This window comes from Poecilia mexicana, unplaced genomic scaffold (genome assembly GCF_051168715.1).
Source record: "Poecilia mexicana isolate PSO_F unplaced genomic scaffold, ASM5116871v1 scaffold_17, whole genome shotgun sequence".
Classification (NCBI taxonomy): Eukaryota; Metazoa; Chordata; class Actinopteri; order Cyprinodontiformes; family Poeciliidae; genus Poecilia; species Poecilia mexicana.
The window spans coordinates 24,912,720-24,928,892 of NW_028263386.1; the positions used below are offsets into that span (position 1 = coordinate 24,912,720).

The window sequence follows — 16,173 nt, forward strand, 5'->3', positions numbered from 1 at the left end:
GGGAACAGACGGGACCTTGAGTCATTCTGTGGCGTGTCAGGCGCGAGCGCTCATTGGATAGAGCCCGGCTTCCGGAAGTAAGCCGCAGGGAGCCCAAATATGGGAAGATGACTCGGAGGGCGCACCGGGAAGGCTGCGCGTGGCTGAATCACTGGCCTCCCCCGCCCCTCTCCCCACTCTGCTGCTGGTGACTCCTACAAGTAACCACTGAAGCAAATTCAGCTCTGTTTACACACTTAAGTGCGTAGTAAAAACGCAATGTATGATTTAGCTTAAACAAAATGACTTTTATTTATAACTATGTGAAATATATATATAAAAAAATAGCAACAAAAAAATGTATGAACACATGTACAATGTAAAAACACTGAGGATCACCAACACTGCCACTAGAAACTAGTAAATATTATGAGACATTCTGGATATTATGTTTCAAGAGGAGTTCAATGCACACTGTGAACTTCAGCTGTTCTCCAGAGCAGATTCCAACATTTACTCTGAACATCGCAGATGTTGAAAATATTTAAGCATTGTCCGATATACAGCACTTTACTGAAGTATTTTTTTTTAAACCAATTTAACAATTTTCACATCAACATTGCAACCTAAAATCTTATAGTACTTTGCTAGAAAGTTCTGTGATTTAATCCTAATTTGTCAACGGAAGACCTTTTATTTTACAACTAAAAATCTGAAAAGTGTGGTGCATAGCTTTCTGCTGCAGCTAAACCTGCGGAGGAATAATGGTGCCAACATGTTTCATCTGTCAATTATGTGTAACTCTGTGCTAACAAAAAAAAAGTTACTTAAATTAATAAAGTAAAACAGGGGGGAAAAATGGAACTTTGTGCTATTTAGGAAGAAGTAATAAGCATAGTACACAACCAAAGCTGGAGGTATAGCTGACAAATTGAATCTGTTTTCAAGATTTTTGTTTTGTATTTTTATCTAATTTCTGATAATTAACATTCCTTGCAGCTTTGTAAAGTTGATGGACATCGTTTGGACATGCAGGATGTGACCTGTTATCCCTTAAAGCAGCAGGTTAGATTTGAAGAAGTTCCCACATGAAATCCACGAAAAGCATAATAGTATTTTTGGACTAATTTCTGGTGCAAATATATTAGTACACTTGAAATAAGACAAAACTACAATATTTCCACTAGAAACTAGACCAAAAACACTTGAACTAGACTCTTGTGTTTCATTTGCTCCTATAGTTTAAAACAGATTAAATTATAGCTATTATAACCAATTGATTCCTATTGTGCAGTCAACAAGTAATTAAAGTTGGACAGGTAAAGTTTTTACGTCATACAGACGACAGCAGTGTTCCAGCTCCCTGGTTTTCCTCTTGCTCCATCTTCTGTAAGCCACAGGTATTATCCAAGTCTTTCACTTCCTGGAAAACACTTTTTCCCCCCATGTGGCTGTTGTGGAGATGGGACTGATTTCCAGAGACAGGCTCAGTCCTACAGTTTGGTGAGAAGAGAGTCAGCCTCTCAGCTGACCAGCATGCCCTCCTTACCGGCCAGTCTCTGCCTGTGTATGCGGTCCTGCTCCAGTTCCTCGTGGCTGGGGTGCCAGAGCTGGATCAGGATGCGCTCCATGTTGAGGGCATACATGGTGTGGGAGGGCATCACGCCGCGATGAACCTGCGCCACACAGATGTTACGCGAAGCGTTAAAAATCTGAAAGCATGCTAAAACAGCCTTTCCTCGTCACTCTAGGAAACTTTAGGTTTACTCTGTCAGTGTGAGAAGACGAAGCAAAGGGGATTGATGATAATCAGTTCAGAAAACTTCATAATGGCAGTGGTAGGGGTGCCAGGTCAGGCCACTATAGTCCAACTGTGTTTTGTGTTAAAATTATTAAAAGTGTACAGGAAATTAAAACTATGACTTGGTAATTATAAGTTATTGGAAGACATTTTTTTTAAACTTCATGTAAATACCAATTAAGCAATTAGCTATTGTCTCTTGAAAAAAGTTGTTTTAATGCTGATTATATTCAGAGTCGACCCAAAAAATAAGCAAACTAAGCAGCTGCTTCGCACCTCCCCACCCCCCCTCACCTAAATTATATTCTACTCAAGGCCCCATCCTATCTTGAGCCGACCCTGGCTATTTTTAAAAGTAAAGACAGATAAAAGAAACACTTGCTGCTCATATATGCAGACGCATTTTTGCTGATCTTCGTACCTTTAGCGCTTCCAGGAGGTCAAACATGCTGATTGGAGGAAGCGGTGCAGGTAGCGCGTCAGAGGAGCAAGCAAGCAAGTGGACGGCTTTCTGCTCGGCATCGTCGGGGGACACCTGAGGCGGCGGGCAGGCAGCAAGAGACGCGCTTGGAGGAGGACTTAAAAAAAAGAAAGAAAAGGAAAACACACAAAAATAACTAACCAAAGCAGTTGGTTCTGTATCATCATTAGGCAATGGTGTCAAGAGCTGTTTTTTTGTGTGTTTTTTTACATATTTTTATCAATCAAATCAGAGCAGTTTTAATCTATACTCTGCTAAATTACATCAACGTGGAAAAAGATTCCACATCACAACAGATAGAAATTAGCGTTTTTGGCTAAATCTGGTGCATTTACAGAAATATCAATTAATGTGCGCTGTCCCTAGCAACATACATTTGATCTTCATGTGGCCCAAAACCAAAAAAATGAGCATGACACCCCTGAGTTAACTAGAAAACGTTGACGCTCTCTACCATTCGCTGATGCCGTGGTATGCAGACAGGCTGTTCTTCAGATAAGGCCGAGGCGTGACGTCGGTGCCGAAGGCGTAGGGGAAGTGTCCGTCACGTAGCCGGTACGCCTTCCTCCGAGTGACCACGGCGGTCAGGACGTCTTTCAAGTGGTGCTGAAATGAGAGTTCGGCGTCAACGCATGAGCAGGAGGAAAACGGTCTCCGTTCGATGATTTACGCCAGGCAAGTTGAAGAAACAGGATGCGACATTAGTAAAAGAAGTCCGATGTTTTGTGGTAAATGTATTTCTAAAGGTGCTAGTGACGTGAAATTTTCAGCAGGTGTTGGTAAATACCCAAGCAATCCGTACACAGAAAGAAACCCAAACAAATAAGTTCAGAATTGAAGTTATATGTAACAGTGCGACATGAGACTTAAGATTATCTTATTCAATACTAGAAATACGTAAAACAACAATAGCCAATAGAATTCCTTTTTTTTAGATAAGGAAAATATTTTATGGCCCAAAATTCATCAACCGCATTTGTAGCAAACCATTCATCCACAACTGAAAAATCCTTCTAATGTCGACACGTGAGTCCGTTCTGCTCGACTTCACATCACTTATGGAGCTAATCTGTTGATTGCTTTTGGATTGATTGATTGATTCTTATATAACAAAAGAAGATTTTTACAGGTTTTGAACCAGGTGAAGATAAAACTGAGGAATTCTGGGTACAACATATTTACAGACAGAGTTTTTTTCTTTATCTTAAATGCTAAATGTTGATATTTTTGGTACAGTTTTGGCTTAAATATGGCTGTGAATATGTTGTTCTTTTTCGCTGTCTTTTTCGACTCTTAACACTGGTTGACGATTAATCCCTTACTAAATTAGTTGACAATTACCTGAATACTCTGTTATTTTACACTATTACACATTACTTTAATTTCTTTTGTTTGTTTCCTTCTCTGTACGGACTGCCAACACTTCAGTGAAAATTTGACATCAAAACCACCATCAGAAACACGTCTACATATAATATGACAAATTCTGCCCGATGCGTATTTTCCCCGCCGTTTGTGATGGAGAAAGTCGTTATCATACGATGTTTGTCAGCAGGCATATGGATGACGAAGGCCCACCTCTACAGCGCAGACCACGGTGCTGATGGCGTCTTCTGTGACGTTGTCCAGCCCCATCTCGAAGGCGGTGACCATCATGCGGGCCTCCAGCTGGCCCCGGGTCGGCAGCAGCAGCGTGTGGGCGCTCAGCCGCAGCTCCTCCTCCTCGCCGCCCGCCTCCCGCGGACTGAACGGCTGCGCGCCGAACAGAGGGTTCTGTGGCTGGAAGCGGTGCTGCGGGGCACCCAACGCAACATCGCAACGAGACGGTGAGTCAACTACTAAGCGTGCAGTGAATCATTCATCACCTGTCCCAGACGTTAAAAACAACCGCTCATGATACAAACAACTGACTTATCTGAACTGTGACTTCCTCTGAAGTGAATTTGGAAAAAAAATAATAAGAAGAAGAAGAATGAGGATTTACGTCAAATTTCTGCCTGGAGGAACACTTCTTCTTTCCTTTTGACTTGTCAGACTTTGAGGTGCAGCTTTGCCACTGCATGGAACCGGGGCCCTCTAGAGCACAGAGAAGGAAAGACAAGAAGCATTAATAACTAATGGAGAGTCGGCAAGCGAGAGAATACGCTCTTAAAACGGGTTATGACTCATGAACAAAGCAATGGAAAGAGTCTTGTAGTGGCGTCACACAAGTCATGACACACATCTGCAGTCTGAACTGAACTTAGATGTTAGTTTATTATCTGCAACAAACTAAAAGTCCCGTACAAAAAAAAAAGCATACTTGGCACGCGCATACATTTTCACAAAATGTTAGAGATATTTGGTTTTCAGGTGAAATCCATGGAAAACAAAAAAAGTTCACAGGCCAGGGACATTACAGAATACAAAAAGAGAATTAAAGTAGAAGCGTACACTTGTGTTTTTCCAAAGTCAAACAATACGTCAAGCAAACAAAGGTTGTGGGTATGCCGCAACAAAAAATCTCCAGTGTCTTCACGGCGTCCATAACGTGTCATGAGCTCTTGGTCTTGACGGCGACGTCTCACGTTGTTCACAAGTCGACTCAGGCTACGTTCAGACAGCTGCTCTTAATGCTCCATTCAGATTTTTTTTTTTTCCTTAAGTTGGATTTTGTTTTTGTTTCCTGGTCGCTCATACCACTGATTGATGCGACTGCAATCAGACCTCTACGCGAACGGTTTATGTTCCCAAAATGAGCCGAAGAACTCGTTTTCGGCCCGTTGACGTCACACACCGGCGCTCTGTTTCTGAAAGTGATGATTGCCGCCTCGGTTTCTGAATTGATTTTAAAGTTTATTCATCAACTGGAGACAGCAATAGGATTGTCACAAAAATCATCAGATGAAATAAAAAAATAAAAAAAAAAGCACAACTAATAGAAACGGTGTTTTGTGGGGCATTAACTGCAACTTCTGTAGAGAAATCTTTGGATGCATAGTCATAGCTAAGAGTGGTGGGTTTGCGATGTGATCTGCTGGAGTGGAAAAGACTTCTTTCATAGTTATGATATCTTTCAGCCATCGCTTAAGTCCAGTGGAGAATTATGACGTGCGTCGATCACGTAAACCGAATCTTTCAGTCTCTTTGTATCTGTGTTGCGACCTGGTAATGAAGCTCTGTGGCCCCGTCTGTCAGACAACATCCTGTTTGTGACCTTCTAATGGTAAGGCCCTGGCGATCAGTTGCTAGGCGTCGTCTTGGTCTCTTGGGTGTCCAAATATGATACGTGCATATTGGCCTATTCATGTAACAGACACTCGGCGTGAATTTTGCTGCTGAGCTCCTTTTTTAGAGAGCAAAGAGTTGTGCAAAACCTGTGCATTCAAAGGTTTACGTTGAAGTAATCTGGAAACTTCATAGTGCGTTTTGGGTTAGTCCTGAAAATTCACTCGAAACCCGAATATGTGAGCAGTGCTAAATCGACAGCAACTTCAGACGTAGAGACGAAATGCCTTTGCGTGCAGCAGCGGAACGAGCGGGGGTGTCCGGGTGGCAACGCAGGTTTGATGTATGGAGGGTATTTCCTAGTTCTCTCCCTGGACTAAATGAAACCGAGACAGATTATGAAACTTACTCAGGCGCCACACAGGTTTAAGGTTATGGTTACAGGGATAAAGTGGGAATTTAGAAGACTAAACACAATCATAAATCTAAGCGGGAAACCATAATCCTGAGATCATTGGAGAGTTTGATTGCTTACAGAAACTGAAAAGAACACGACTGACGTCGGACGGGTGAAAAAGAAAGCAAGGCTACTCACTATCTTATAAAGGTGTTATTTCTAAAGCAAAACAAGACCAGAGCAACATGAGAATTAAAGCACTAGCAGACTGGAGATCAACAACAGTTGACTTCATAAAACCTTGTTGTTGTTTTCTTTTGAAATGCGTCTAAAAGCTTTGCTCTCTTTCTGGCCAGTTTTACAAATATCTGATTATGGGAAGACTGAAAAAAAAAATTCAAAAAGAATAAATTGTGGTTATTTCTTATGCATACAAACATTTTCTTCCCAAACTAGCTTGTTGGACACATAAAAAAAATTCAAATTGGAATCGATCAACTGATTTGAAAGACTTGGTCACTTTCTCAGTTATGGTGGTGCAACTTTGTTGAAAATACAAGCAGGAACAAGGTGTGGCTACAACCTCTTGACTGATAACATTACTATTCAGTTCAATTTTAAAAAAATACTATATTGATCTCAAAGGGAAATTAAGTGTTGTTGGGACTCATTAACTTAAATTAATTCCTTCTGTGAGAAGCAGAAAGTATGGCCAAACAGATTCGTACAATTACTTTGTTGATGCTATTAAAAAATACAACATGCTTTGGAAATCAGTTATCCAGTTGATTTTCTGGTTAAACACACCCCAGATTTATTCCATGTTGTCTGCGTACACTGATGATAATAGCAACCTAAGCACTTGATCTTAAGTGATTATCCCAAATAAAGTTTTTTTTTTAAAACCAGAAATAAATCATTTGTTTCTCGATTTAAGCTCTTTGATTTATTTCTTTCGTTTTGTGTATATACCGCTAAGCTCAACATTCTTCACACACCTCTCCCATAAAAAATTAGATGTAAAAAAATACTTTAATTCAATCAAGACATTTGTTTCTGTTTCACACAGTGTTGAAAGTAGGGCTGAAACGATTCCTCGAATGATTCGAGTACCTCGATTACTAAAATTCCTCGAGGAAAATTTACCTGCCTCGAAGCTTCGTTAATTTATGTTTTATTAGTTAGCGCACCGTGTTCCGGCCGGGACTTCATTTGCGTTGCGCGGAGCTCTCACTTCCGCCTCTGAGTTGTTGACAAAAGCTAAGTCTCAGCGGCATAAAGTCCAATCTTCAAGATTGTCCCGTGGAGATTTTATTGATTGATGATAATGCCCGACTTTTTATCGTTTTCGGGGAACCAATAAGCATCCTTAAAATGACTGGGGGATGCCTGGAGTACGGCAGCATTTCTCCTCCGGGGCTGCTGGTTGAAAGCGAACGGCGGGAAGAGCGCTGAGGTGAGCGGATAGCCTGAACAGGGCGGGCGGCTGAGTAGCTGATGCTTACCGTGTAAATGTAGCTTTACCGACGAACCGCACAATAAATTTCATATCCCGGTCTGAAGAAACGGGTGGCGGAGCGCATCGTACATGGCTGGTAGATGAGTTTCTGAGTGTGACCAGTGAAGGTGTCGTAAATATCCCGTATTGCTTCCCCCCGTGTTCGTCCCTCGGTCTAACGGTTCGTCAGTCCGCTGGTCTATTTCCTCCCCTCCACCCCATCTTACGTTCGTTCATTCGCCCTCTCCTCCCACTCCAGGTGGCATTTCCCGTATTTTCAAACCCAAAGCGTGACAGGTTAGGTGGCAAGGTGAGTTTAATTAATCTATTAAACTCACTGAAGATGAATACATAAACTAAAAGCTGGATTGTAGACATTTTTATAAGCATATTTGTGAGCCTGCCTCTTTGTTATTAAATTCAATATAATTTCAGATTTTTCTATAACTTTTCTTCTGGTTAACTTAGAAAGTGAGCTATTATTGTTACAGGTTAGTTTTCTAAACTACAAAAAAGCAACTGTTAAGGATGCTCAAATATGAAAAATTGGACTGATATTGATATCTGATAGTAACACCGGTATGCCAGATTTACCAATATTTCATTTTATAATTTTTTTTATTCGATTACTCGATTAATCGTAAGAATAATCAATAGATTACTCGATTACTAAAATATTCGTTTACAACAGCCCTAGTTGAAAGTGAAGAGATTTTTTTTCTTGTGCAATGTCAATGATATTGGTAAATGGTTGAACAGCAGCCATATAAATATTAGGTAACAGCCCAAATTTTTATAATTGTGTGTCCTGGTGAATTTCTTAATGTGTTCGGAGGTTTTCTGATGTTTCATGATCATTTTAGGTTTGACCCAAGTCATACAGTTTAAAAGACAGTCATGCCTGTAAACCTTTGAAATGTTTTAAACAAAAAAGTTTTCTGGTGTTTAGTATATAGAGATAATTTGGGTAGTGACTGACCTAAAACCAGAGACGTTTGGTCAGATTTAACTTCAGGCAATGAGAGAAAAAAAATTGCATTATGTGTCTTGTTATTCAGTTCATGCAAATATCTTGTTTCTCCTGTAGGTATTGTTAAATAAAGTTATATGAGGTCAGATTTTTACCTTATCTACAAAACCCATTAGTAAATAAATACTCATTTGTAGCACGCAAGTCAAATTGTCTGACATTTTGGGGGAATAAAATGCTCTAAAGTTTGCACGAACCCTGATGCATCAAACTCACCTGGTGTAGAAACAATGATCTGACATCGTGTAAGAATGGCCAACAGGAAGTCGTTGTGAAAGTGGACTGGGATAGAAAAGAGAACATCTTTGATAAGCCACATTGCTTTTCAGAAAACTAGCAAGGAAAGCAGCTTCTTCTGCACACCAACCATTCTCCTGAGGCAACAGGCGACGTGCCTCGACGTCAAACTCTTCTTTGCTAATCTTCTGTTTGAACCACAGCTTTAGGTTAGCCCAATAACTGCAAGTACAAAACAAATTAGGAATGAGAGAACTTTAAATAGCTACAATTAACGGCTTTTTTTACGTTAAACAAGTTAATGACACATTTTAACTAAAATAAAACAGAAAGAGCAGACGTTTATCAATCGTAGCAATACTCGGAAGGCACAAAAATCCTCAAAAAAAAGTCAAATGGATACTCAGTGAGGAATGAACCGCTAAAAACATTAGCTAGCTAATGCTAATAGCTAAGTGCTAGCCAGGTGCTAACATGCCGAGATGCCTCAAATTAACTATATGATTTTTCTCCGACGTGGGAATGGGGTGCAAAGCAAACCCCACAGAGAGGAAACTCATCAGCAGCCTGCTCATCTTACTGCTTCACGTTATCGCCGATGGCATTTGTTAAATTCTTCTTCGCAATCTCCAGCTCGCTAGCGTGAGCCGCCATGGCGTCAGAAATACGTCATCACCAAGCGACGCAAAGGTTTTTTACAAACTTTATTCAAAAATGGAAGTTAACAAAAATAGATCAAATTTTAATCTTGTACGGTTTTTTTAGCCGATATATATTTACTAGCCAATTGATAGGTGACAGTTGTGTGTTTTTTATGTTGTTTTCCGAACAAAAAGAAAGTAACTGGTGTTCACAGTTGAACCTTAAAAAGTATGAAGGATTACCGAATCATTACTTCTATCTTGTGGCAGAATATGATACTACAATTAAAATCCTTACCAAAATTTCCCGTTGATGTTCAGACAAACGTATCCTTTCACCCCTTTTTAAATTTGGTCGGGATTCAATTTCAAGGTTCAGTGTATTCTTGTTTTTTCTTTTGTTTTGTTTTTGTTTTCTATTTTTGATAGACCAACATAAACTAGTGCATATAAAAAGTTAAGTAAATAAATGAACTACTAAACGAAATTTAATTTAATGCAACGAGTTGCCTTGAAAAATAGTTGAATACGAAATACGAAACACAAGAACAGTTTGAAATTTATCAGTAGGTTTGTGAAGCTTACAACACGTCCTAACAATTATTTATGTGTCCAGAAAAAAAAAAAGAAAAAGAAAATATATGGCCTGTCTTTAAATCTCTGGAGACATTTTGAATTATCTGAAGATTTCTACCCAACATGTAATATTGTAATTATCTTCTGTTTTCTGATCCCCAAAACATGAAACCAAACTTAGCTATATCCCGCTCCACTGATTGATGACTATGGTAAGGATTTTTCAAATAACGTTATCCTTTTGCTATGACTTAGGTTGGCTTTTTACTGAAATCTACATAAAATTCTATAAGAATAAACTTTTAAAAAAAGTATATTCTTATGTATGAAAGTACAAATGTATGAATTCAAATACTGTAGAGGATATGCTGTGAATTTTCCGATGCTTTCCAATTTTACCGTAATTAATACTATGTGCGATTACCACATTTGAATTTGTAATACAACTTCTCAACCACCAGATGGCGGTATTTCCTTTCAGTTGGCACGGGTGTTTGGTAGTCATCCTTGCCCAAATGTGGGCGTCTATCTACCTGTTGGGGTCCGTCTGTTCATCCAGTACAGGATGGATGGATCCATCCATCCAGAGTGTCAATGGTAGCCTGGTCAGATGTCTGAACCACCTCAACTGTGGCAGCTTTACTCTAAGTCCCAGAATGAGAGAGACCATGTGCAGGCCTGCTGGACTCCTCTGAGCTCTGGGAACAAGTTTGACTTGGAGTTCTTGCTTGGATTAAACAAGGATAACCTTTAAAAGTATCCCAAGGGACTCTGTCGTTCTGCAGCGCCGCCAGGGTCAAGCTTTGTCGAAATGCAAAACACATATATGGACAGGAGAACCATGCCTGGTTGATTGGTTGCCTACTACGCACTGTTGTAAAATACCAAGGGGAATACATTCTAAAAGTGATAATGAAATGACTTCCAGATTTAGTCACAAAATTCTGATGTAAATTGTACTAGAAATAAAACTTGGACTCACAAATAGAAGCCTTAGTACACATTGGTGTGCTAGAGGCCTTTCTGGGCCAGAAAAGAGATCATTCCTGACTGTTCCCTGAACCACATTAACACTTAATCTGGCTTCTTCGAATGCAAGGACATTCGATGCTTGACATTTCCAAATGTTTCACCTTCCACAATGTTTTTGCTGCTAACTTTAATCGAATAGGAAATATGCCTTTTCAGTCCCCTGAGGATATTTTTCTTTTCTGATTTCATAGCTTTCCTACTACATAAAATCCAAGCATCTGTCAGCAATTTTAATGGAATTAAAGTAGCTGTCTGCTGGAATATTTGAACAACGTTCCCCTTGCTAACCACTCCGCATTCCTGCCCTGTTCAATAGTCAGTCACATCTGCCGCTAATGTGGAATGCGGCAGCAAAAATATACTTCTTAAAGAAGAGATTAAATGCTATTTTTCTTCTAGCATGGTCTATATTTGGAATCCTGTTGCTCCTCTGTACTGGATGTAAAGTATTTCTGCGGTTCCTGCTGTGGTCCTCCGCGGCCCCTCGGGTTCATACCCCTCTCAGGCAGCTTAGGCCTGATTGGGAGGCCCATTTGTTTTTACTCTGTTTCAGCCATGGTACAAAAACAGTCGCGTAGTCAGGGTGATGGCTTCTCTGGCTCTGCATCGGCAGGCGGTCATGAAGTCTTAAACAGAACGCCGTGACTCACGCCATTCATCACAATAAGTGGGGATCATACAGCCAGAACACATACAGTTAATAGTCTTACTGTGGACTGCTTGTGGGTTTCTCACGTCAGTGAGCAAGTACTGACTCCACAGTGTTTTGAGGTCGAAGTTCTTGACAGAGGAGATCCCTTTGATCGTGTGGAGGGTTTCAAGCTTGGAGTCTAGAATAAACAGCCATGCCGATCCAACCACATTAACAACGAGAACCATCTGACTTCTTGGGTCATTAGCGGATGTGTTTCCGCACAAAACGTTTGTTAATGAGCAAGCAAAGGAGCACGCTCTCGGCAGGGCTCTAATTTGAGCCTCGTTGACTTAACTTATCCTGTCAAAATCCATAAATCCATAAAAAAACCTTAAGAAAATATGAAAAAGTTGAACGTGCAATTATGTTCACCCCCCTCAATAATCAGATATCCCTAAATAATACCTAGTGGAACCAAATACCTAGTTAGTGACAGACTGAGAGATTTGTTTTTCAATCTCTGACATTGTCTTAAACTGGTTCACTTCTTACCTAGAAGATCTTTTTCTGTTCTTATGAACCAGGTTTACTCACATAGTGCACCACTGTCTTGTGGGGTACCTCAAGGTTCAGTGTTGGGCCATATCCTATTTTTATAGTATTCACATCCTTGGGGGTATAGCCTAAAATGCTATGCTGATGACATACAATTGTATTAATCTTTTCAACCATTCAGCTGTCTGTCCGACATCACAATGTAGTTAAATGCAAACAAAACAGAAACTATTTTTATTTTTCCCCTGATGAAAAAAAGTCTTTAAATCAGGAACTATCGCATCTTTAGCTCGTATTCTGAAAACTGGTCTCACAAATCTGGGTGTCATCATTGATAGTACCTTATTATTTGACAGTCACTGTAAAATGCTTGCTGGAAGTGTTTTTATCATTTACAAAGCATCTCCTAGTTGAGATCACGTGTGTCACAGACTGAGGAAGAAATGGTTAGTCATGATCTCATTTCGCTCCTCTTAGATAATAGTTTAAACAGGCTATAAAGCAATATCCCAAGCTTGAAAAATCTCACAGAGAAGCAAGTAGTTTGACACAATTATAAACCTACCAAGACTTAGTAGGTTTCTCCAACACATATGTTTACAGATCAGACAAGCAGAGAAATAATCAGAGAAATAGCAAAGAAGTTCCTAGTAACTCCTGAGGAGCTGAGATCAACAACTTAGGTGGGAGAATCTGTCAACAGATGTGGACAGCGGTCGCGTTGAAAGCCACAGGATGCCACAAGCCACTCCATGGGACACAGCAAAACCATGGACAAAACTCATCTGGACCAAAATTTAAACTTTTCTTCAGTAGAAATAAAGGAGGCTGGTCAGGGTCGACAGGAAGAAGACTTGAGACTGGGGGTGGAGGTCCACCGTCCGGCCACGGCTACATTAGGGTGGATCAAAGCATATTTGTTTGTTAGAGTGGACCGATGATGCATCTGTGGTGAGACTTAAAAAGGTTCTTTCCATATGCTTTCCATCCAATCTAACCGAGCTTGAGCTTTTTCGGAAAGAACAACGGGCAAAAATGTCAAAGCTGGTAGAGAGTGACACATACAGTACCTCATAAGACCTGCGGTTGCAGTTGCAGTGATAGTTGGTTCTGTGTTGTATTGGCTAGATCTGATTGTGTGACTTTTATTTGTACGACGCGGTGAAAACCTCCCCCTGGTTAACTACTTTGTGCAGCTCTGTGAGGTAAAGTGACAAAACAAACCTTCAAAGGATGTGAATACTTTGCCTTAAACTCTTATTCACAGATAAATAACTGGCGCTCCATCATATTAAGTACTGGGAGTGAGAACTGAACCTCTCGGCTCTACAGTGAGCCTTTTCCAGAACCCTCCACATAATCTTTTTTTTATGTCCTTTTTTGTACAGGTTTCTGGTAATATCTTAACTCTAAGGGAGGACTCACTCCCACAGATTTTTTTTTCCACCATTCCATCAGGGTAGACATTTTTAAAGAAAACATCTTCCACATCCTGCCTGTTGATTTTGCTGTTAGACTCTCCACTGCACATCGGAGGGTTAATGAGTTGCTCTCACGGACAACAGCAGATCTTTTTCTGGCAGAGAACCGTCCCAACATCTTCCGACCCCTGCGGTAAACTCTGTAGACTGGAAGCTCCTCTCGGCGACAAGGAGGGCTTTCAGCTCAGAAACCTGCAGCGTTTCTCGGAGGACCACACCGCAGCGGCGGTCGGCCATCCTCCGTCTGTCGGCCAGCGATCGGAGGTGGTGAGTGTGGTCCTTTCAGGGGAGCCAAGGATGTCACCTCCACTGTTCCAGGGTCTGGGCTGTGCAGGGGCTTGGTTTTCGCGGGCTACCCGTGCATTTCCATGCCGTTTAAAATCCAAAGGCTCGGCCTGTGTGCTGGGCGAAGTTAGTGGAAAAATGGACCGACAGCTCCAGAAGTTATGGAGCAAACCACACAGCGGCCCCATCGCTGACGGAGCACCAAAGTAGACCCATTCCTAATTACAAGGAGAGATTTAAAGGTAGTGTATGTAACTTTTATATAAAAACATATATATTTTTCAAGTTTTTTGTCAAATTTGCTAAAACTATCGCTATGTTGTGACTGTAATATGAGACAGATAATCTGTGGAAGAAAATTGAGCTCCTCTGACTTCTCCACATAGTTCCATCGTTAACAACCAATCAGAGCCAGGGGGAAGGGTCCTCGCACTGTCAATCACCTTCGTGTATGCTCACAACCTCCACCTTGCTCTCTGCTATGCTACAGCTAGTGGTGCTACTTAGCATGGCCACGATGATGGCGGATAAATGCTTTTCCTGGAACTACGGCGATTAGCAGTAGTAGCACTCGAAGAAGGTGGAGGAACTTGGTCTTTTCACAGATTGTCTGTGTCAAAACTGCAGTACGTAACGTTTTGGAAAAAGTTACGTACTGCAGCTTTAAAGATCAGGTTGCTTACGTCTGCATCTAGCAAGTCACATCTTCTTGTGCCTACAGATTATATAGAATGCCAGAGAGCAGAAGATATTTTCCTATCTTTTTTGGAGTATGCTAACACCTTATGAAACCAGTTCATATACTTTCATCGCTATTATATCCAAATTATTCAAAAACCTGATATTTACAGAGTTGAAACTTTAAGTTCTCTCTGAGGAAATGGATGTTAACTTCTAGTGTTGATCTTGAAGTTATTCACAACCATGACTTTGTGTTTGTTGAAGCACTTCTGGCAGCAGTGACAGCCACTAGTCGTACTAGATGTAACTCTACAAGCTTGGCACACACAAGGGATAGTGGATGGCCAGTGTTGGTAGACAGCCACTTGTTGGTCTTTATAAAAATGTTCATTTGGATTCAAGACCTCTTGTCTCTTTGCTGATTATGTATTTTGGTCTGGCAGGCAGATCTAGGTCAAAAGCTTGTGGCTCTAAGCATCTACCGTTTCCAAATGACTGAGACCAAAAGGCTTCTGGGGACGGTCTCTGCTGCCAAAAGTGGGATACCATTTCTCAAATGTGTGGTTTGACAATCTAGTCTTGATGCACTGTAGACAATTCATTTGATTTTATTGCTTAGCTTCAACTCTGAGGTGTGCTGTTGACCATGAGACCCTGTAGGACTCAGAATCCATTCCAAATCACGTTCAGTCGGCTGAATTCACCACAGGTAGACTCCTATCAAACTGGAGGAACAGCTTAAGACACTCTTGGAGGAAAATTTGACCTCTCTCTAATTCTTGGCCAGAATTGTTAGTAAGCACACATGGACTGCTTAAGATACTGCTATGTTGGCATACAGCCAACATAGCAGTATCTAATTTGTTCTTCCTTTGGACAAATTATTTACGAGATGCTACAAAGAGGAACCTTGTTGATGGAAAAGACTATTCACCAGTCTTCTGCTGTCTATTATTGTATTTTCTGAAGTCTTCTTTCCTGCACCCTCTCCTTCAAAAGGTTCTTCCCCAAGAGTATTTGACTCACTTTGTGTGCAGATTGACTCATACCCACCTGGACCCAATTTTGATCCAGCTCTAGGGCTGAGAGGCAGCACAAACCTGTACCTCACTGTTCAGTAGGATATCATTCCAGCTGGATATTTCACCACTTTTCTCATTAAAAACATTTGGTTTCTGGGATGTATGGTTTTTGAAAAAAAATTAAAAAATCTATATAAATATATAGTTTACAATTTTCAGTAGGGTTTAGGTCAGACCCAATCAAGTTACTTAATGTTGATTTTTGAAGGAGGAGATTCTTTCCTTACTAACGCCCTTTTTGTTACTAACTCCCTTTTTATCCATGGTAATGTAATATTTCTGTGAGACTGTGAGAGTAGTTCTTCCAGTGGCTTCTAGTCTGTATTTGGATGGAAACTTGGTGCTGCTTTGGTTGTTCTTGAAAATCCTAACCAATTTCCTTGAGAGTGACATTTTGGGTTGGCTGGTTGAGACGTGGACTTAACTCCCAACTGGATAACATTGAGCACTTTTGGTGAACGTGAACTTACATTCGGCTTCCTGAATGGCTTTCCCAAAGCTTGCAGACGTATAACAAAAATGTATACACACATTTAAAATGAGATGTAGTATTGCATCATTTTACATTTATGTTCA

General features: G+C 40.6%; 1 protein-coding gene across 1 annotated transcript; it reads right to left on the reverse strand.

The window, feature by feature from the left end:
- Positions 1-266: 266 nt before the first annotated feature.
- Positions 267-9,320, reverse strand: tada1 (transcriptional adaptor 1). Its single transcript, XM_014989167.2, has 8 exons — positions 9,211-9,320; positions 8,761-8,852; positions 8,610-8,675; positions 4,246-4,337; positions 3,840-4,052; positions 2,716-2,867; positions 2,202-2,358; positions 267-1,655 (listed from the first exon to the last, which is right to left on the reverse strand). Exons 1-8 carry the CDS (start codon positions 9,282-9,284, stop codon positions 1,503-1,505), a joined length of 999 nt encoding a protein of 332 aa, XP_014844653.2. The 5' UTR covers positions 9,285-9,320; the 3' UTR covers positions 267-1,502.
- Positions 9,321-16,173: the final 6,853 nt, after the last annotated feature.